This window comes from Sander lucioperca, chromosome 2 (assembly GCF_008315115.2).
Source record: "Sander lucioperca isolate FBNREF2018 chromosome 2, SLUC_FBN_1.2, whole genome shotgun sequence".
Taxonomy (NCBI): domain Eukaryota; kingdom Metazoa; phylum Chordata; class Actinopteri; order Perciformes; family Percidae; genus Sander; species Sander lucioperca.
The window spans coordinates 3,038,119-3,059,509 of NC_050174.1; the positions used below are offsets into that span (position 1 = coordinate 3,038,119).

General features: G+C 40.2%; 1 protein-coding gene across 1 annotated transcript; it reads right to left on the bottom strand.

Annotated features, from left to right (window-relative positions):
• Positions 1–997: 997 nt before the first annotated feature.
• Positions 998–20,583, bottom strand: scarf2 (scavenger receptor class F, member 2). The gene is made up of 11 exons (XM_031305324.2): positions 19,882–20,583; positions 17,536–17,594; positions 17,341–17,442; positions 16,346–16,865; positions 15,621–15,839; positions 15,299–15,427; positions 14,866–14,969; positions 13,206–13,320; positions 12,777–12,874; positions 6,163–6,318; positions 998–5,028 (listed from the first exon to the last, which is right to left on the bottom strand). Exons 1-11 carry the CDS (start codon positions 19,989–19,991, stop codon positions 3,791–3,793), a joined length of 2,850 nt encoding a protein of 949 aa, XP_031161184.1. The 5' UTR covers positions 19,992–20,583; the 3' UTR covers positions 998–3,790.
• Positions 20,584–21,391: the final 808 nt, after the last annotated feature.

Consider the following 21,391-nt stretch of genomic DNA (forward strand, 5'->3'; position numbering starts at 1 on the left):
CAACAAAGTTATTACAAATCGGCCTGTGAGAACCATAAATGTGTAAACCAAATTTCATGGTAATTCATTTAATAGAAGTTGAGACATTTCCTGACATAGTCAGGGGATCACAAAAGTCATAATGATACATCACCAGGGGGCCTTGAATATCTATAACAATCCATCCCACAACCCATAGCTATTGAAATATTTCCGTCTAGACCACAATGGTAGCACAACCGACATTGCCACCCCTTGAGCTATGGTGCTAGCATTGGGCCATAGTTAAAACAGCAACAAACAGTAGTTTATATCTTTCAAAATGTGGAAATTGTTGATTAAATTGTTTGTACTGCTTTAGAGAAAACAGGAATAGACAGTCCATCTTAAGCAAACTTTTCAAAAGTGTTTATCTTTTTAGATAAAAGTCAGATCCACACTCATTTGTTGTCAGCATCAAGACAAGCCTTAATCAAAATAGGCAAGTCCCTGACGATTCCAAAAGTGGATCATAATTCAGACTTGCAGACAGCTCTGAAAAATCCGAATACAACTCAACATTTTTGTATGAATTACACACATGTACACAGTAGGTAGAACACCATGGCAAAAGTGTAGAACCTAAAACAAATCCCTTTCGCCTTCTGGTTCCAATTACCCATCACATGACCTATCCATCCATCCTTATATCCATCCATTCATGCTCCTTCATTGCCTTGAGGCCCAGTCCTGCTATATTCCTCCGCCAAAAGAGGACATATGCAGCGCGTGATTAACTCCTTAGCACAGAGTTTCCACTGTTTTTCCCCTCATGAAAGGAGCTCTTGTGCCCCCATCCTAAAGGAGCCAAATGAACAGTTCCCTGGTTCCCTCAGGCTCTTTGAAGAGCCGCTGTGACCGAATGACTCTGGAGAACTCCTGTCTTGTTCCTGGGACTCTGCAGCCCAGTAGCCCAGAGTCACAGGAAAGGGTCAAATATCAATCAGCATTCAAATGAATCTGTTTGAAGAATACAATAAGAGATTTATGTGGTTTATTACCCAATACATCCTTTTTCACCATATTATTGTTGTACTTGATTGTACACTGGAATAAGACATTTGGAGAAGATGCCAAGAAGAGGCCAATTCCCGATTGAGAACAAATGGGGTGTTAGTGAATTAGTATATGATGACTGTCATGTAAAGCGATTAAATAAGGACGGATTTTTAAGTTCTTGTTTGACTAGAGCTACATGTATTGCTTTTTTATTCCAAAGAAGTAAATGAGGAAATAACAATTCAATGACCATACACAAATGGAAATCAATGTTGCTAAAAACAAAACCACAAAAGACAAAATATACCTTACAGTTGGTAATGTTTTTGCAGCTTTTTCAGGCCCTTCTTTACAAAAATGCACTGTACACCTATAAAAACAGGCACGGGCCAGTCAGATAAACATTGCCACTTCATAATTACACAATGTTATGGTTTTAAGTATATGCAATTGTTTCAACAGTGGTATCAGAGTAGTATTGTACAATCCTTTCTGTATGAGTTAATCTTTTTTATGGGAGGCAATAACAACAACTGGAGGGAACAAGAAGGTTACAGATATCCGGTGCAGCTATTAATGCCATATAATTACACTCTGCGTCATGCAGTTAAGTGTTACACAAACAATAACATCAACAGAGAACAATTACAAAGCCAATGTAAACTTTACAAGATGGAAAGTACTCATACCGTAGGTTTGCTTCAGAGCTCAAAATAAGCAACATACCAAAGAAAAGCAAATACAACATGAAAGCCAGTTCATTGACACCAAGGAAAAGAAAAGAACTTAAAAAGGTCATATAAGCACAGCTTACAAAGATAATAAAAAGTACACTATGTATACAAGTACAAAATGTTGAAAAAATAACCAAAGAAATGTGTTGTACCTTGATAAAAAAAGACAATTTTTCAAATTAGCTGTAAATGTAAAATATTCTTCAGCCCAAAACATACCAATGGCACGTTAATATACATACACACATACATACATATCATGCATTGTTCATAGCTCTTGTTTTGAATGCTACTTTCAAAATAGCTATTCACCAATAACTTTAGTAAAAAGCTTTTTCCTCTTCAAACTGAATTAGTCCAGTTTAAGTATCCCACCTCACCACCTTTTTTGGTTTACTTGTTAGGATCAACACTTGAAATACACGTTGGCAACAACATTAAGGCAAACATGGCTTCTTTTGCTTAAACTGATCCACAGTTGAGGCACATTTTAACACCCAAGGCACGGTACCATTTAGCCCTACAGTCTTACCGTAAAACAAATGAAATTAAAGCACCATTTTACTTCAGCATTAGTCTACTAGCTTATGATAATATGTTCCTTAAGGGACAAACCATCCCTGACAAGATTTTTCCACACAATACCCCAATGGCATAAACAAATTCATGAGAAATGGAAGTAGCTCAATTGGCGATATTGACCTAGTTTCTCGACTAAACTGAAAGAACAGATAAAGACACATGGCAGTCTCCTTCTGTAGTCTGATCTGTAGAGAATACTAGTAACAGTCATTACTACTTTTTACGGACATTAAAACACGCTATCATCTATTGTTTCTGGTTTAAAGATGTATTGCCCTGCAGTATGTTTTCTTGAATACAGCATAGGGAAACTACAGATGTTGCTGAGAAAGTAAGTGAGTTTAAAGTGATTTATGAGCGTGACATAAAGTGAGGACATAGGATAGCTTGGGATTTCATTTTTGGTTTAGTGGTTTAGCTGACTGAATAAAACGTACAGTAAGAGCACATTCTGGTGATTTGGTGTTAGCCCAAGTATGAAAGAGGTTTAAAACAGCCCTTTTGCAGAAAGATCAAAGAGCTTGTTTGGGTTTCAACAAACCATGTCTGACAGAGTTGGACAAATAGAGAGCTAAGTCTTTAAATCCAAAACTGCAACATTTCTGTAGGGAAGAGCCTTGAGACCAGCGAGGAATTTAAGGTGACTTACAAGCACATGGACAATTAAGTCCTAAATGTAGCATAACCTTTGTGCTTTGACGTGTGAGATATAGTTGTTTAAAGAAAAGCATTCCTTATAACGTGGTATATCAACCTGAAACCTGTTCTAGTAGGAACTTAAAAAGGCACTTTCTTTGCCAAACAAGTTATCCAACAAAACACACTGGAATTGTAAAAGTGTGCCTAGACATACAAAATGAAGTGGGTGGCTTCAGGTATTGAACTGTATTTCTGCATTTTGGTCCATGAACAAAACAAACACAAACAAAACTTGCAATCGTCAGAGGATCTAATTTCCTTGTTATTTTTAGTACCCTTAGTACCTTTGGAGAGCGTACATAAAAAATAGCTATCTTTCCGATACCTGCATAGCAAATTACAGTTATGCAACCTCAAAAGCAATCCATATATAAATATAGTGGTGGACGTACTGCAGAGGAATAGAGATGAATGAACTATGGATTATGTCTGTACACCACTGTTCTCACAGTTGTGTCCGGCTTCACCACAGGTTGTGGTGTGAGACTGAGACATAGTCGTTACACAAAAAAGGATTCTTGAAATGAAATACAATGGTGTATAGATGTCATTATAATAGAAACTCACCTATATGACGCAACTGCGTCCTCAATTTAAATGCATTTCTCACTCTTGACTGGTCCTGGAGTCGCAGCACACTCACACTGAACCTGTTAAAATTCCTTGATTTAAAAAACTATGTGATTCACCTTCCAACAAATCCATTTTAGTCTCTTTGAAATCCATCACAAACATTGGTCATTTGTCTTTAAAAACACTTATTTCACTACTTGTGGTGGCATAATGGCTGTCTTTTGCTGGGGTGTTTTACTTTCCAATGTATCCAACGTACCCTCCTTGCCTTTCTTCCTGGGTGGCTTTTTTATGGGAGTCTTCTTTGGTGTAGGATCCAACATTGGGTCCCCTGGCCTTGAGCCGTTCAAGTCCTGCTTCTCCGGGCTCTTGGCTTCAGGGGTCCCGAGGTCGGTGGCGATGGGTGCCACCATCTTCTGGAGGCTGCTCGAGGTGGGCAGCAGGGGCTTGGTGGAGCCCTGCTGGCTAAATCCACTGGAGGGGGTCCTCTTGGCTTTTTGTGGAGGTGTTGGCTTCTCACGGTTTCCCTTGGGTGTGGAGAGGCCATTGGTCTTTGTAAGACCTGTCCCCTCATTCCTGTTGATGCTTTGGGTTTTCTCCTTGAGCTGAGCAGCCAGGAGTGTGGCAGCCTCAGAGTTCATATGATGGTGGATGACTTTGGGGCTCTTAGGTGGCTCCTTGGGGGTCTCCTTTGGACTGTCAGCACTCTTTTTCTCAGATGAGGAGCTGTGGAAGCTACTTATCTTCTTGAGGGCATTCTGAACCACACCATTGATGTGTTCCATGTGACTGTGACTGCTGTGCTCATCCCCAGACTTCTTACCTCGCAGAGGTTTGTGTTTGCTGGGGGAGCCATTGGCGTCTGCCTCCTTCCCCTCTTGTTTCTTCTGTTGCTCACGGCTCCTCTCCTTCATTTTCTGCCGCTCCTCGCTCTTGGCTGAGCCATCGCTGGAGTTCCTATTTTTCTCCTTTGGCACTGCAAGTGCCTTAATACCCCCATGCCCCTGTTGCTCTGGCTGGGGAGACCCTGTAGTATTTCCGTGTATCCACGATACTTTGGGCTTAGTAGATGGGTCTGGTGGCCGTGGTTTGGGTTTGCCAGGTGAAGGTGGTGGCTTTCCATTGCGCTTAGCCTCTGGTGTAGGAGTGCCATCCCCATCCTTGCCGCTGCCATCATCCTCCTTGGACTGCTTGGAGAGGCGGGCGATGCGAGCGTAGAGGTTCGCAGTAGTGGACTCAGAGCCACTGGTGGAGCCTTCACTGTCAGAGGACTTGAGCAGGGGCTGCTCACTGCCTTCTGGTTTTGTGACACTGGTGTCTTTCAGGGAGGTGTACTCCCCTGCATCATCCTCATTAGGCACAGCTTCTGGCTTCTCTGTTGCTGGGCTGGGGCTGCGCTTCTCTTTGCTTTCGTTCACGGATTCTGTGGATTATTGGAAGATCAACAGGTATTAGTCAAAATTTGTTATCCAATGTTCAAAATTAAAGTACATTTTAACTTCTTTTTAAACCAATACAGATGACTTGTTAAAGAGATCAGATCATTTAAATATTCATACACATTATACATTATATGGTATGGCAACTGGCTTATGAAGGCTTATCTTTGCTAATGTTAGCCAACTTTTCTCATTTGAATCAAGGGTCTAATGATAAAGGATGTCATATATGCTATACAGACTGTAAAGCCCTTTGAGGCAAATATGTTATTTTGAGCTATGTAAATAAATTTGGCAATACAGGACAATCAAACAAAAATGAGGTATTGTCTGTAGAAAACATAATACACATCTTGTAAATCAGAAACTTGTTAACAATGTGCTTTATCTGTGACCTTCACAAATAGCAGCAATTCATTGTTGGAGAATTTTTTTTTTTCTTCCCACCAGAAAAGCATGAACACATGTTATTTAAAGATATCTGTACCACTTCATTTGCTAATTTGTATACACATACTTGAGACTGGAGTGGCTCCAATGCAACAGATCCTATCGGTGCAACTCTAATTCAAAACCCTTTTGTGATGTTTGGAGCAATTATTTTGTGGCCGAAGCTTTTAACTCAAAATCAATTGTTTCAAAACCCTTGAACCATTTATTAGAAGAATGAGAACTAAACCAAAGTAGTAAGAGAGCACTGAAAACCCATCAATCACTAAGCACACTGAAAAGTCCCCCAAAACAAAACCTAACTCGCACAGTCAGACTTCTAGAATAGAAACTGATGGAATGGCTGTTTTCCATCAAACTTCAAGGAGTTAGTCACTGTTTGGATTTATGCCATGAGCTGACTTGGCCATTCCATTTCCTGTTTATACTCTCCTCGTCTCGGTGCAAAACCTGGGCCTAGATGGCATATGATAAAGAAACTATCTCCCTAATGAGATTTACAGAAGTGGGTGAGTCACTAAACGGTCACACTGGGGATCTTGACTTCTTCAGAAACCTGTGTCTATCAGCATGTGTATGTGTAAAGTCTCCTACATGCCAAAGACAAATTAGGGATTTATGTGCGTCATTCGAGATAACTAAACTGTTTATTTATTACGATGACTCACCTTCATGGGGCACACAGTAAACTGGCCCCTCGTCTCCGCTCTCAAAGGAAGAGAAAGACTCCTGGGACGACCAGGAGGAGGGGGAGGGTTGCTCGGCCACTGAGGGGGGCTCGATGAAGCTGCAGTTGAAGGTGTTCTCTGGGTCATGGTGGGCTACTGAGAACAGAAAACAAACGCAGAAGCCAAAAGGTCAGCCAGAGGGTATTGTACCGTGTTACAAGAACAACAGTCTGTTCTCACTCTCTCTCACAACTGCTGCAGAGAGTGCTGTAGAAAGTGTTGGTTTAAGTGAGTCTACGGACAAACTGTTTTTCTATTGGTTTTGGTTTTGGCTTTGAATTTGAGTTAACAAATGCTCCAACATTATGGGTTTTGGAAGCAAGTGTAGATACTTTTGTAACCTGTTTAGTATTTGTACATGTTGTTGTCAAAAGTTGAAGTGATTTAAGTTTTGCCCAAAGTGTTATTCTGAGCAGGTTAAAAGGCAAACAAGAAACAGCATTCTGACCATCATATGAGACAGAAATTCTGAATAAACCCCTAACTACTGGCATTGTTTTTGGTGGGTCTGCAGCTCCTTAGTGACCCAAACAACTGATTCATTAATTTATGATGAATACATTATTTAGGAGTCAGAATCAGAATCAGAATCAGAAATACTTTAATAATCCCAGGGGGAAATTATTTAAATAAGTAGTAAGTGTAAGAGTAAGTGAACTATTAGATGCATTCTAATTTAATGAAACAGAAGTTAGAATAAAGCAAAAAAATAAAAAATAAATAAATAAATAAAACGCTTAAAAAGATACAATTTTCTCGGGATTGTTCAGCATTTTGGGAAATACAAATCTTTCTCTGAGAGTGGGGTGAAAATATTGATACTAATATCGTCGAATTAATTACGAAGCTAATGAGTACATGCCTCACCTAGCTTAGCATAAATACTTGAAACAAGGAGAAACAGGTAGTCTGTACAACCGCTAGCCTGTACACAATAAGCGTATTCCCAAAATGTGAACTATTCCTTTAACATGTATGGAGTGACAATTAACAATCTGTAATTACAACAACAACAACAACAACAACAACAACAACTGATAAAGTATTGACCCTTAAACTGTACTGATGATGATGTCATGCCATACCTTAATCTGTTCTTTTCTAGTATTAGGTGTTGAGCAAATTGATTCTTTCATCATCTTCCATAGAATCCTCTCCCTTAACATCATGTTTCTTGCTCTCTCTCTCTCTCTCTCTCTCTCTCTCTGTCTCTCTCTGTCTGTCTCTGTCTCTCAGTTTCCCTAGACACTGCAGCATTCTGCTGAGCCTTCAATCTCAGGACAGCTGTGGTGTCTGAGGGATACTTATGTGAGTTTTGGCTTAAACTTTACTGGGCGTTAACTCAACATGACCGACCACATCAGATGCCCCTGTGTACATGCCGATGACAAATGGGTCCATCCAGTTGTTTAGACCTCAGATAAACCCTAAGTGGAAGAAATCCCCTAACTGTACCAGGACCCTGGCCAGGAAACAAATCCTAGCTCCTTAGCGTTGGTTGATTGACTGCAGTCTTGTATAAAGTACTTGAAAGCAATACTTGAGAAAAAAATACAAGTATCTTACAAGAAAATGATTTTGGTACAAGTTAAAGTCACGTTTTAGAATATTACTTGAGTAAAAGTCTTAAAGTATCTGATATTTACTTTACTTAAGTATCAAAAGTAATTTTCTGATATTAAATGTACTTACTTTTTAGAAGTAAAAGTAAAGAAAAACTTTGATTATGAACTTTATTGTGGCTTCCTTATAGTAAAGTACAATATTCAGGGTTTTCACGCCTTCTTAAACATTAAATTCAAAGTCTGACAAAATAGAAACTTATTAATAGAAATTTTTATTTTTTGTTCACTCCAACGTACAAAATAATTGCAAGTAACGAGTAACAAAGATGCTTGGGGGAAATGTAGTGAAGTAAAAGTATTCATTTCATTTAGGAAAAGTAATGGAGTAAAAGTGAAAGTTTCCAGAAATATAAATAACAAAGTAAAGTACAGATACGTAAAAATTCTACTTAAGTACAGTAACAAAGTATTTGTACCTCGTTCCATTACAACACTGATTGACTGTAACTAAAAAAGTGATCTACTGCTGGATTTGTACAGACTTGGTGACTTATAGAGGCACTATTAGAGGAAAAACTGCATTTTCTTTTAATTTGTAATATTAGAGTATGAGAAGCTATTTCACACATATTTGTTTTACATTCTCACTGCACTTGTTGGTGTTTGATACGCAAGACAACTTTAGCGGATGGTCTGTTTAGAGGTTCCTCTCACAATAATGTGTAAACTGATCTGACTGGTTTAGTTTTCATTATAAACCGGTCTGATGTTTATTCTCTTGCTTCCTGTGTCCATCAGTTTTCCTCACATGTGTTGTGACTTTCTTGCGTTCAACATTTTCTCAAACAACAACCAGATTTAGTCATGGTCAAATTGGAACTGGCTCATAGGGGTTGTGTGTGTGTTTGTGTGTGCCACATCATTTTTTTGTGTACCATCATGTATGTGCAAAGCAATTTTCAAGGACCCTGATTTGTTTTATTTTTATTGAGGCTGCTAAGTTTTATCTAGTTTTCTATTTTTTTCTTTATTATAGTTATTATAGTTTTAATGTACGTTACAACCTCAGATAGAATATCTGTTTACAGTCTAGCTGAATCTTTAATGCTACATTCATCTAAAAACATTGTTATCAGTTAAAATTATTTCTTACATTTATCCAAAACAAGTCATCTAAATGTCTGAACTCCATGTTTTGAGTTTGGTAGGCTGATGTCTTTGTGTTACTAGTAGGGTGGATAATGTCAACACATGTGCAAAATGTCTACAATAAGCAAGTACAGATGTGTGTAAAAAGGAGGAAAAAAAAGACAAAAAATAACAAGTGTTACTGCGTTGAGGGGACTTCCATCTGAGGGCACCCATTTATGTGATTATTTAAGGATATCATGTTTACTAGAATAATGTTACCCTGCACTCTCTACATGTGTAGTTAATGTTGTATGTTGTTACAAAAATGACTCCAAAGTCTTTCATGGCACTACTATTCTGAGTGGATTAACTGAAAACAAATCAGCTACGTGTGGATGTGGTAGATTAATAATAATATGATGTACACAAAACCCAGCAAAAATATTTTACAAAGGTGTGGATGACTAATAATAGTTTGCACAGGAATAAATAAATGAATAAGACAGGGTATGTGCTCTGTCTTCTGCCCATGTGCAGGGTCTTTACTGTACAGCGGCAGGCAGATCGGCAGAGACTATGAGGGACTTAGGAATGTAGAGCAGCTAACCTATGCAAAGACTTCAGTTAAGTTAGTCAACAAGCTAACACATGGGTATTTTGCGACATTACTTGGATACAACTGCTGCCCTTGAAAGCTGCTCCCTCCAGACTGTGGGTCTAGTGGGGCAGATTGTTCTCCAGACTGGACGCCACTGTGATCCCTGCCTACATGGAGGCCAACGCACAACAGGGCATTATTGACACATCCCAGCTGCAGAGCTCCACCACCACAGTTGCTCAGTGGGGGGATGTGTTAACAGACCTGAGACAGAGGTAGTCTAAAGGCTAGAGAGCCAGGCTGGGACAAGCAGGTTGGTAGTTCAAATGCCTGGTCCAGCTGTGGAAATCTGGGCATAGAACGGGGATTACTAGCCAATAATAACAAGAAACAAGGCTTCAGTCTGAAACAGGTTTACAGGATTGCATGCAGAGTCTAAAACAAATACAGTACACTGAGTGACATTCAACATGGCCAACTCAGAGCCTTTAAATCAATTAGTGATCACATTTATCTGCAAATATTCCTAAAACTTTCTCCTTTGTTCCATCTTAATTCATGCACTCAAGAGCAACTTTCCAGTGTGAGAAAGTTTTCTTTTGGTACGTCACAATAGCATGAATGTGAAGTTGAGTGTTGTTGCAAACACATTTGCAATCCCAGCCAACTTTCCCAGGATAAATAAAGACGAAAAAAGCAGGTGGAGCTGCTCTCAGCCCTTACCCGTGGGGAAGCATTTGCACACAGAGGATGCAAGGAATGCCGGACAGACGTGAATCTGTTGGGCGTGGAGTAAATATGCTTAGAATGGAATGCCAAACTACAAGCAAATAGCCTTAGTTTTGCCAAGAGGCGAATAGGTGACAGTGTGTTCATGTGGCTATTTCTCTGAGGCTAACTATGCTAACAGAGGTTGTTGACTTCCTTCCCTACTTCCCCCTGTTCCTTTTTCATTTGGTCTTGCCACATATGTTGCCACTGACCCTGGTGTGGATAAATCACAGTTCTGACACGGGCTGGGGTAAATTTGACCACTTCCTGTTTCCAGCCCCATTGGGCCCCCTCTGGAATGTGTGTGTGCGCAGGACTGTGTAGCTCCAGTCAGAGTTTGAGTTTCTAAATGTTGGCAGACCACGCTTCTGTGGGTAGGCCAACAGAAAGCAGAGTAGCACACATTTGGATAGGACAAACCAGCAAGGACACGAGAGACGCATACTCTCTGTAATAGATTTGACTGGGTATTGAGGTCTTAAATTGAATTGGTACATGGTAGTCTTATCTGTTTCTAACTTGTAGACTCTTGACAGTAAAAGCCTAAAAATTGATCTTTTTCACTTTGCTTACAGTGTAAACACATCCCGGTATCTTTATGTACAGTAAAGATGTGAAAAAGATCTGTTGTTTAAAAAGGCATTTGGCTAAGATGACGTTCCTTTTTATATGCCTCTGGCACATTGCTTCACATGGTCAAGCTCTTCACAAACATCCGTATTAATGTCCCCCAATGTGACGACAAAGGCAACTCTGTCCCAGTGTTGTATTTTGACCGAGGCATAATAGAGACAGATTCTAGCTTAAAGAATCAGCTGGATAACTGAGGAGGCACATGCTGCTCAGACATGGAAAAGAAACCAGGTCATCAACTCCTTCCACAGCACGCTGAGTTCAGCAGAGCCCTTTTAAAGAATCAAATTACAGTTCTTCATAATTATGCTTAAGCTGAGGCAAAGTTAAGAAACTGCTGTGCAACACTGAACCCCCCCACCCCCACCCAATCAATCATTTGATCTATAAATCGAAAAAGATTCCCATTACACTTTCCCAGAGCCCACTTCCATGGCTTGTTTTGTCAGACCAACAGTCCAAAGATTCACAATGACAAACTGGCAAATGCAGCAAATGTGACAAGCTGGAGCCAGGGAATGTTTGGCCTTTTTTTCTTGATAAATGACTTTTAATAATAAACCGATTATGAAAATTGTTGTACATTAACTTTCAGTCAGTGGACTTGTACATAAGTTGACTAATTGCTTTAGCACTACTGCAAATGTCACCCCTATATTCTGTCAATGTTGTGCGCCAAACATTATTAATCTCCTACTTCAATTAGTAAATAAAAATATTTGCACAATTAATACAAATGGGCTCCTATAAAGATCTGTACAGTACGGAGAATATGTCCATGTTTTGAATATTGGAAATTCCATATATTGTGAAATGCAGAAAAATATTGCTGGTATGATATATTGAAATAATGTTATGACATATTGAAGTATTGCAGACAAAACACCCACTGCATCTGCATGTGTTGTCATAATGAAGAACAATAATTTGTACAGTGATATAAAATAGCTTACAGGGGGAAGACAGGGGGACAACAAGACAACTATCTCCTTGTACAAACGCTCAAATCTTTAAAGAACTAGATAAATGTATATTTTCAAACTGTTAATCTTGTTTTAGAACCCTGAACAAAAACAGCCATGTTAAACTCTGTGTGGCGGGGTTTAAAAGATCATCATATCTCCTCTGTCTACTATAAAAAAAGACTGGGGTCACAGACAGATCTGTCACAGACCACGAGACCTCCGCATGGAGCAGCAGAGCTGCAGCATCCACCCAAACAGAGCGGCCTTTGATAGCGCGTCACTCACCACCACCCGGGCCCCCCGACAACCACTGGCCTTCTTTTAATAACACAGCCTCCTCCTCAGCCCAAGAAAAAAAATGGAAAAAAATGGAAACGAGTAAAGAAAACGGGAAGAAAAAAAAAAGGCCCAGTTTAGGGTTGTAATAATATGAACACATGGCATTTGAGGGTGCCAAGAATAATAAGGGGCTCTAAAACCAGTGCATTCCTTTCAAATGAAACCCCATACTCGCCTGGCAGTCACCATACACTTTTCAACCCTATTCATCAACTAAGAGGAAGACTGAGGTAGCACTGAAGGTACAGTAAAATGCTCACTCTGACTGCCATGCACGGTTGTCATTGTCCATGCTGTGTTAAGCTGAAGTTATATAAAAGCATTGATAGCGAGTGAAGCCACAGTTATCATATTATCTGACACCTCCATGTCAACATCTGAATATCATTACATTAATGACCTGTGCTAATTATGCATTGGCTATTTATGATGCTATGAGTGATGCGGCTTTAGCAGAATGTGTTGTACGAGCAGCAGAGAGGATGATTACATAAAACACAGCAGCTTCTGGCAGCGCTGTGGTGGGATATGAGAAAGAGTTTTGGGGCTTACCGACTACTTTGGGCAGTTTCTGTCGCCTCAGTGGAATACGGGGAAGTTTAGTGCTGATTCGGCTGAATCGTCCACACAGGATCCGCTTGGCTTTTTTGCTGTTGGTAGAGTTGTCTTGGTTAGGACTGAAAAGGGATGACGCCATGGAAATCCAAATGAATCATTCAAAAGAGGCATATTAAACCTGGCCCCGTGCCTCTTTTTCAGGGCTCAGGGGCCGCTCACATTGCTACTCGCACTGTAATGTCAATATATGAAAGTACTTAAAATACAATTGAAATGCATTTATTCATTTAACACCCTGGTACCTGTGAGAGAGAGTAGAAATAAAATATTTATCTCTATTTTCATAACCGGGGGCAAGCCTCCTACTAGGAACTCAAGCCCAATCGTGGACCATAGAGGTGAAGACACCTATCTGTCACTCACTTGTGGTCGTCTTTGTGCCGACACAGGCAGCAGCAGCACAGCAGCGAGAGCAGGACAATCAGTAAAAAGGAGACCAGGGTTCCAGCCGCGATCACACCCATCCGCTGGTTGGGCTCTGAAAGAAGAGATGCAGGGAATTCTGGGTGTGCCACACTGGCCCAGCAAAACTCTGAATGCCAGTTTCAACAATCCTCTCTCTCTGTCATCACTAACACTAGAGACCGTAGTGCATAGCAAATTATTATGATTTACTGTACACTTGAAAGCATATGACTTGAGTAGAGGGTTTAGCTAACTGTCTATAATCTTTATTAATGTGATGGTTAGCTTTGATGAGAAACAATTGATTTTCAATAGCTGCTTGACATGAAGCATCTCTGAGGAATATTGCAACAGGCTGAAATTCACTATAAATAATTCACTATTAATCTTATGTCACTCAAGACCGCTTACGCTTTCATTGCTGATTTCCTGCAAGCAACTTCCTGTCCTCACCTCCGTTTTACTTAACGTCACCACAACTCATCTATGATTTATTAGCACCCCTCCCTCCTCAAGTGGGATACACCCCAAAGATAATAAGTGCTGTATTGCGTAAGCATGGACAGCTTTGGCGCTTGCAAGGACAGATGACACCAGAAGAGAAGCAAACCATCAGTTAAGGGGTAAGTAGCTGCAGCCCTCAGGTCTTTACACTGTCACATAAGGCTGAGATGGATTGCTGGGCAGTCTGGGCGTGGCATGTTGTCATTTGCTCTGTGCTCACAGATGGATAAAGAATGGAAAAAGGTTTTGGTGGGGGGTAAGGTAAAAGTGACAAAGTCTTATGATATCACTGGCCAACATCTCGCCGCCCATCACATCCATTTGCCAAAATCCCTGCTAACTTTGTGTCCCAAAACAACAATATTCTTCTTGCCTGCCTGCAGTCCACTTTTTCCTCTACTCTCTGTCTCCCTTCCAAGTTCTCTTTTTCTCTCATATTTTCTCCATCCCCCTCTTTATTTCTTCCTCCTTCCTCTCTCTCTCTCTCTCCCTCTCTCTCTCTCTGGCTGGACAGGAACTGAGCCAACAAACACAGCCATAAAAAGGACACCGGTCTGGGTCTGGAAACACTATCAAGGCCTCGCTACGTTAACTCTCCCACTACACAAACTGAACTGAATAGATGTGTTTGTTGGTACTCAGTGTGTACAGCCAACTATTAGACATTTAATACGCAGGCAGCACTAGTGGCATCTGGCTCTTTGAACAAACAGTTCAGGGGGTTATAATTATTTGTGTATGTGTAGTTCAAGTAGAAAATAGCTGTTGTTAATCTCAGAAAAGGTACATTATTTAGAAAAACACTAGTTTTTTTTTTTTAATCACTTTTTTTTTTTTTATTATCTTTTTATTAGGAAATTTCACATCAAATGACAAGTACAAATGGAATTACAGTTTTTAACATCAGAATTATACAGAACCAAAGGTTTTGTATCAATAATTTCTTGTTCCAGATGTCCAATGTCCATTCCCTTTCGATAATATGTATTTATGTATAGAAAAGAAAAACATACAAGAAAAACACTAGTTTTTGACTACTGCTGTTCACAGAACCCCCTTTTAAAGCATAACTACAAAGCATGTGGTTGCTCTTAAAAAAAAAAGATTTTCTTACGGAGATAGCAGGCACCAGACACAGGATCACAGTTCTTGTCATTGCAAGAGCAGGTTTGGTTGCAGTTCACTCCGTACTGGCCAGGTGTACAGGTCATATTGCAGCTTGAGTACAGACAAAAACAACATCTGTTTAATGTTCATTCAAAGTGACAGATGCATGAAATAGGACACAGAAAAAGAGAAACTGCATAAATGGGATCAGTGTTTTGTTTCAGGCAAAATCCTCTGTGATGGAAGTTTGTAGGAATTTTAACTCTTCTATTTCAAAAGTGTTCCTTATCAGTATCTGTAAAAAATATGCCTCAAAACACATGTTCACTCATTCATATTCCCAAGATATATGTGTGTGAGAAAGCCATCAACCATTTCACTATGTATTGTTAAGCATAACCATGACTCTTTTTTTGGGTATGAGGTGTCTTATGACTTACTAGGTGCCATAAAATCCCGGGTCACATAAGCACTCTCCGGTGACCACATGACAAATGCCGTTAAAACAGTGACTGCAGTTGTTCTCACAGTTCTCGCCATATGTGCCGTTTGGGCAGCGCACCTCGCACCTAACACACACAAAAGGAAGGCCGTGATTACAGTCATTTTCAAGCTTAGCAGTATGAGTCACACGTATTATCAGAGTATGGAACAACAACAACATATACTGCATTTTTTTTTAACATATGTACATTACATTTAACATATGTTTTTTTTTCTTATTTTACACATTTCTAAATTGTACTGTGCATGTTGTTTTACCTGTCCCCAATCCAGCCAGCGTTACAGTGAGAGCATTTGCCATGAATGGGGTCGCAGTGGTGGCCGTCTTTACAGGTGGGACACACGTCCTGGCAATTTTCGCCAAAGAAGCCTTTGGAGCAGAGCTGGTCACACCGTGTTCCATTCCAGCCTCTGTCACAGGTGATGCAGCGTCCCTCTGTCACCTTACAGGGCTGCTGGCCCTTGCAGTGCCCACACCTATGGATGAAAACATAAAAAAATAAATCTCATTTTATCTTGTTTGCACAAAAAAAAACAGTTTAAGGATCTGAAACCCATAATAATCTGTATTTGTATGTTTTAAATGGTTGCTTTAGTGATCATTTAAAGAGGCAGATACACAACATTGAACTCTAACTGTGTTCTTTTCAGTTTATAGCAACTGTATTGTGTGAGAATGTCACAGTCCATGGAAGGTAAAGCACTTAACCGGAATTGCTTTTACATGTTGGCTGATGATAATGGTATAATGTGAATACCAACTCCCAAATCTCACTTTATTATTGCTCCATTAAGTAACACTGTCAGATATTTTAAGGGTTATCAGCTGCAGCATATATCAAATCTTATTTCCTAATAAAACTACAAAACCGCACCATAATATGGATCAGACAAGGGAACTGAACATTAGGCATCGGTAAAACTGCATATTCCTGTGTTTTTTTATATGGTACATCTGCTCTCTGCCAATATTTTTTCCCCACCTGTTTCTGCAGTTTTGACCATAGAACCCGGCAGGACATGGTTCCCGGCAAAACTTCCCACGGTACCCTGGTGTGCAGGTACATGAGCCGTCCGCCTGATTGCACTTGCCGTGGATGCACTGGCAGTAACGGTCACACCGTGGACCCCACAGCCTCTCCCGGCACAGGCAGCGTCCAGTGAACTGTTCGCATGGTGAATTGTTACAGTTACACTGGATTGCACAGTTCCTCCCCGTCCAACCAGGGTTGCACATGCATCGCCCTGTCATTGCATCGCAGATAGAGTTGATGCTGCAGTAGCAGTTGTTGTTGCACTGGGGACCCCAGACACCAGGGTGGCATGTGCATTTGCCCGTCTCTTGGTCACACTTGCCCTTTTGGCATAAGCAAGCATTCTCGCAGTTAGGTCCCCAACGATTGTGGTTACAGGTACACTCCCCGGTCAAGTCATCACACTGGCCGTTGGGGTAACAATTACATTTCCCTTTGCAGTCAGGGCCCCAGAACTGGGCAGGGCACTCTGTTAAAAGACAGTGCAGTAATCAGGAAATGGGCAAATTTCTTCTGACTTGTCAACTATCCTTCAACAAGACTAAGAGTCTCTACAGCCATGCTAGTGGCTCTGTGAGGTTGCACAGCAGTGCTTTGTTCTAAACGCCAGCATGGCAACATAATCACGACAGCTGATGTTTTGCAGGTACAATGTTTACCATGCTCACCGTCTTTGTTTAGCATGTGAGCTAACATCTGCTAATTTCATGCAATCTATCCAATAGTTATGAACAAAGAGGTGGACCTACAGATAGAACATTGCCATTCCCAGGTGGCATGGCTAAAAAAGTGCCATAATTTGAAATCATGCTGGTGTTTTAGATTTTAAATGAGAGCTAAAACTTGGTATTGAACAAGTGAAATATTTCTATTTGACCTTTAAAACCGCAGACGAGAAGAAAAAGGTATGAATGATGATAAAAAATATATAAGCAATCCCTTACTAGTGTCACAGCTAGCTCCAAAGTATCCATGACGACAGCGACATTCATTCGGCCTGACACACACCTCATTTTCGTTGCAGGTGAAGTTGCCTTCGCAGAGAGCTTGGGTGAACAAGAACAGGCCGTATTATTCAACTGCCTTGAACAATGAGCTATATGACATGTACTGATAAATGATCTCTGTTTGGTACATACGTGTCAGGCATTCATCCCCTAGCTGCCCCCATCCACTGCAGCACACATATCCTGATGATCTGGAAAAGAAGTCATGAGATTGAGAATGAGGGATAAATGGTAAAGAACCTGGCTTAAATACAGTGAAACAAACACATATCAAAGCAGCAGCATCCACACCCAAAGCATGCTTCTTTGATCTCACTGTTCTTATTGATGTGGCTGATGCCAAATTCTGCAAACGTATGCAGGGCATTGTACATGACGCACATGCTTAGAACATGGTTGTATACTGATCTGAATGTGGGTCGTTCCCATCTGTATACAGTACTGTACATACACTCAAAAGCCCTTAACCTCTGAATCTGTAGTTTGTCAGTTTCTTTAGGTTTCCTAAGCCTTTGGGGAAATGTGAATATTCAGAGACGATATTTTGCAGCCACGTTTTAGGCCTGTCTGGAAAGGGCGGATGTGTCTCCTCTTCCTCCCACGCCTGTGACCTCTATGGGGCCCCCTGCAACACGTCAGCTTCCCCTAAAGTGTTTGAAGATGGCAGTTTACTTTCAATCAATGAGCAGAGACCACGTTGATTTTGATGCTGCCAAAATAGGCGCGTGGTTGAGATCACAGGTCTCAGATCTGTATGCTAACACTCGTAATGGAAGGAGGATCATTTCTTAATAAGCCTTTTGCCATTTTATGTACATTAATATGGCACTGGATTTAACTTTTTTTGCTTTGTGCTGCTCTAAATGTTGAGGAACCCCGGTGAACATGTATGGAGTTGACCCTTGTTGACCTATAACACACAGCCAATCCATGTCAGCACTAAAAACAAAGATTGCATTCACTGTTGTGTAGAATCAATTAGGTGTTTAGAAGCATAGCTGCACTCCTGTTTGCCTTTCATTATTACAGAAAGAATGCATCAACTAGCTTTGCCAAGAAATCCAATAGAAGCTCTTTAACATTTAACAACTCATTAGTGCTGAAAGATTCACGTTCAAGTCAGAAAAAATAAAAACACAATGGGCATAATAGAAAAAACAAGTGAGTGGTGAGTTTACTACAATGAATGTTGAATACTGGAAGGAGGGCAAAATGTCAAACTTGTAGAGCAGTAAATATGAGTACTGTATATATCACACTAAAAACTTCACAAAGCACTAAAATAGGCACTGGGTTAATGACAATTTATTGCTCATGAAGCAAAGAACAATCTATGAGATGACAGCACAACTTAAACTTTTGAAGAGCAGCTGTTGATTACTTCACATTTCATTGTGACTGCACGGAAATATGCAGCATGTGGCTTTTTAGATAAGCTATTTTCAGTTTTGCTCAAAAAACTTTGACTGCTTGTGATACAAGGAACAAAAGATACTAAGCACCTGAATTCTTATCACACATCTTTTATGACATATTGGAGAATGAGCCCTGGACTATAGCCTATTTGCTGTTTCTCTGCTACCACAATTTCAAAATTCATAGACATCGGTCCATCAGTTTGGATGCTGTAGTCAGCAATTGTGGACATGGGTTTGGTTTTTCTTCTACACTTTACAGGCTCAGCTATAATCCTAGGGGTCATCAAGAAATGTTTTTTTTGGATATCTTATCTTTTGAGAAGGAGCTGTCTAGATATTTGTATTCCAAGAATAGTATTCTATTACTTTTCACATAATTGATTTTTATTCTTAAAATATCAATTGTCAACCAAAATGTGTTCGTTTAAACATTTTATAAACTTAATTTTTTTTTCTAAAAGTGCATTATCAACCACAATGTGTCACGGTGCCACGAATCCTGCTCAGGTCATCGAGAGCGCCCCCTAAAGAGCAATGAAAACACTCCTGTTCCAGATGTACACATCTGTTTAGCTGCTTTCTTCAATTGACTCCTCCTCCTTCTATACAGCGGACTGGGAACACTTTATACGTAGAAAAGAATGTGAAATAATCTAATCAGTGTAAATACGAATGCTTGATGTAAAAGTAAAATAAACGTTTAGAGAATGAAGTCAGTGGTGGATTTCAGATACAGGCTAGCGACTTTTCTACTTTAGTGAGAACCGTTATTCATGCATAAGTTATTATTCCAACACTAAGTTATGAATTTATTGTGCTCTGTGTTGAAAACGCAATTGTTCTTCAAGCAAATAAAAAAGACTTGAGGAATATGATGATTCCACATGCTTTAGTGCAACTGAAACTCTGCCTAGACTGTTTTGAAGAAAGTCACTCAATTGCCGAATGCTGAAGGGAGAATGAGGCAAACTATGTCACAAGCTGATATGCATTAACAACAAGTGGAAAAAAAAACTATAGGCTACATATTTAACCTGTTTTATTCTGCACTGGTGCTTACCCAGGTGCTTTGCATACATTCCTGCCTTTGGGGTTGAGTTCTTGGCTGAAACTGGAGCAAAATAAGAGACAAACCACCGCAACAACAGCAAAAGAGTTCTTCACTTCCATTGTACAAGCAGCAGCATCCTTCTAGACGCCGTTTTCACACCGCATTTCCCTTCTCCGAAATATGATTATGACTGTTTTTCACTGTTTTTGTTAAACCCTCCGATTTGTTTAACGCATATAATCCATACATAGGTTATCTGCTTGGTAGATATCAAATCCTTGTCCAAAAAGGTGCTTTTAAAACTCTCGCAACCACCTACGCCATCGAGAAACTCAGCAGCAAAAAAGTGACCAGCGACAGCAATCCCAACCGAACAGCTGGAAAAAAGTCATAAAACCAAAACTTGCAAATCACAGTAGGCTATTCTTGACAAACGCTGTTCTCCTCCAATGCGCCGTTTATTCCATTAATGTTTCTGAAATAGGCAATCATGCAAAGCTCGTGGGTCCAGAGTCATAATGAAATTAAAACTTTTTCCCGTAATGTCCTCAACGCGCGTCGAAACGTGTAGATGTGTTGATAGTCTTGCAAAAAATGAAGGCGAATTAGCTGCCTTTCGCGTTTTCCTCTCTGAGGACGAGCGCTTATAACTTTTGTCCTCTCTTGCGCTCTCAGGAGTGGTAGGAGGGAAATTCCTGATTTGTTACTCTATCTTTGGCTTTGTGTGCCATGCGTGCGCCACCAAATCTACATAGGCCTGTGTGCAACAGGGTCTGCTTTAATCGCCTAGGTTAAAACAATGTCTTGTGGCCCATTTCGTAATTATAACAAACAAAAGTTAATGTGGGCGATTAGGACGGAAAAGGCATAGCTTTTTAATAATGAAAATTGCTACTAATATCATTATTATCTTTCATAGTTGCGTACTGTAAGCATCTTTCAGACGTCCAATTTAAAATGACTGATTTGTAGAAATGATTTGTATTTGCAGTAACCTCCTTAGAAAACACTAATTAAGGTAGTGTTTTAATTGATGCATGGGGAAAGTGTGTGCTTTTGTGTGTGGGGGTGGAGGGGGCTGCAGTGTAATAACTACGTTAGACAATAGCTCCCCCATCTGTTAACACCAACGAAGTGATTTTGGCATGTGGCCCCTCCTGCACTAAATTAACAACAAGTGCAAGGTATCTTAACCATTGAAAGCAAAGCAAGTATTACATTATTACATCAGATGCATTGTAACACGCAGTCCACCTTTCTCCATGAATGGTTGCACAATGCATGTGCCCTGATGGGTCTGTTCTTTTCTCACTAGAGCACATCACATTGTGGATTGTCAGGGGTCTTTGAAGGGGTTCAGGACCAAAATAAAGTTATTCGCTACAAAATGTTATGACATGTTTGTAATTCAGTTCTACTGAATGATCCCTCATCCATGTCAACAAGACCCACTGCCAAAATTCCAAAACAGAAAACTGCTATGACCTCACATAGTTTGACATGTCTTTTGTAAATGGCT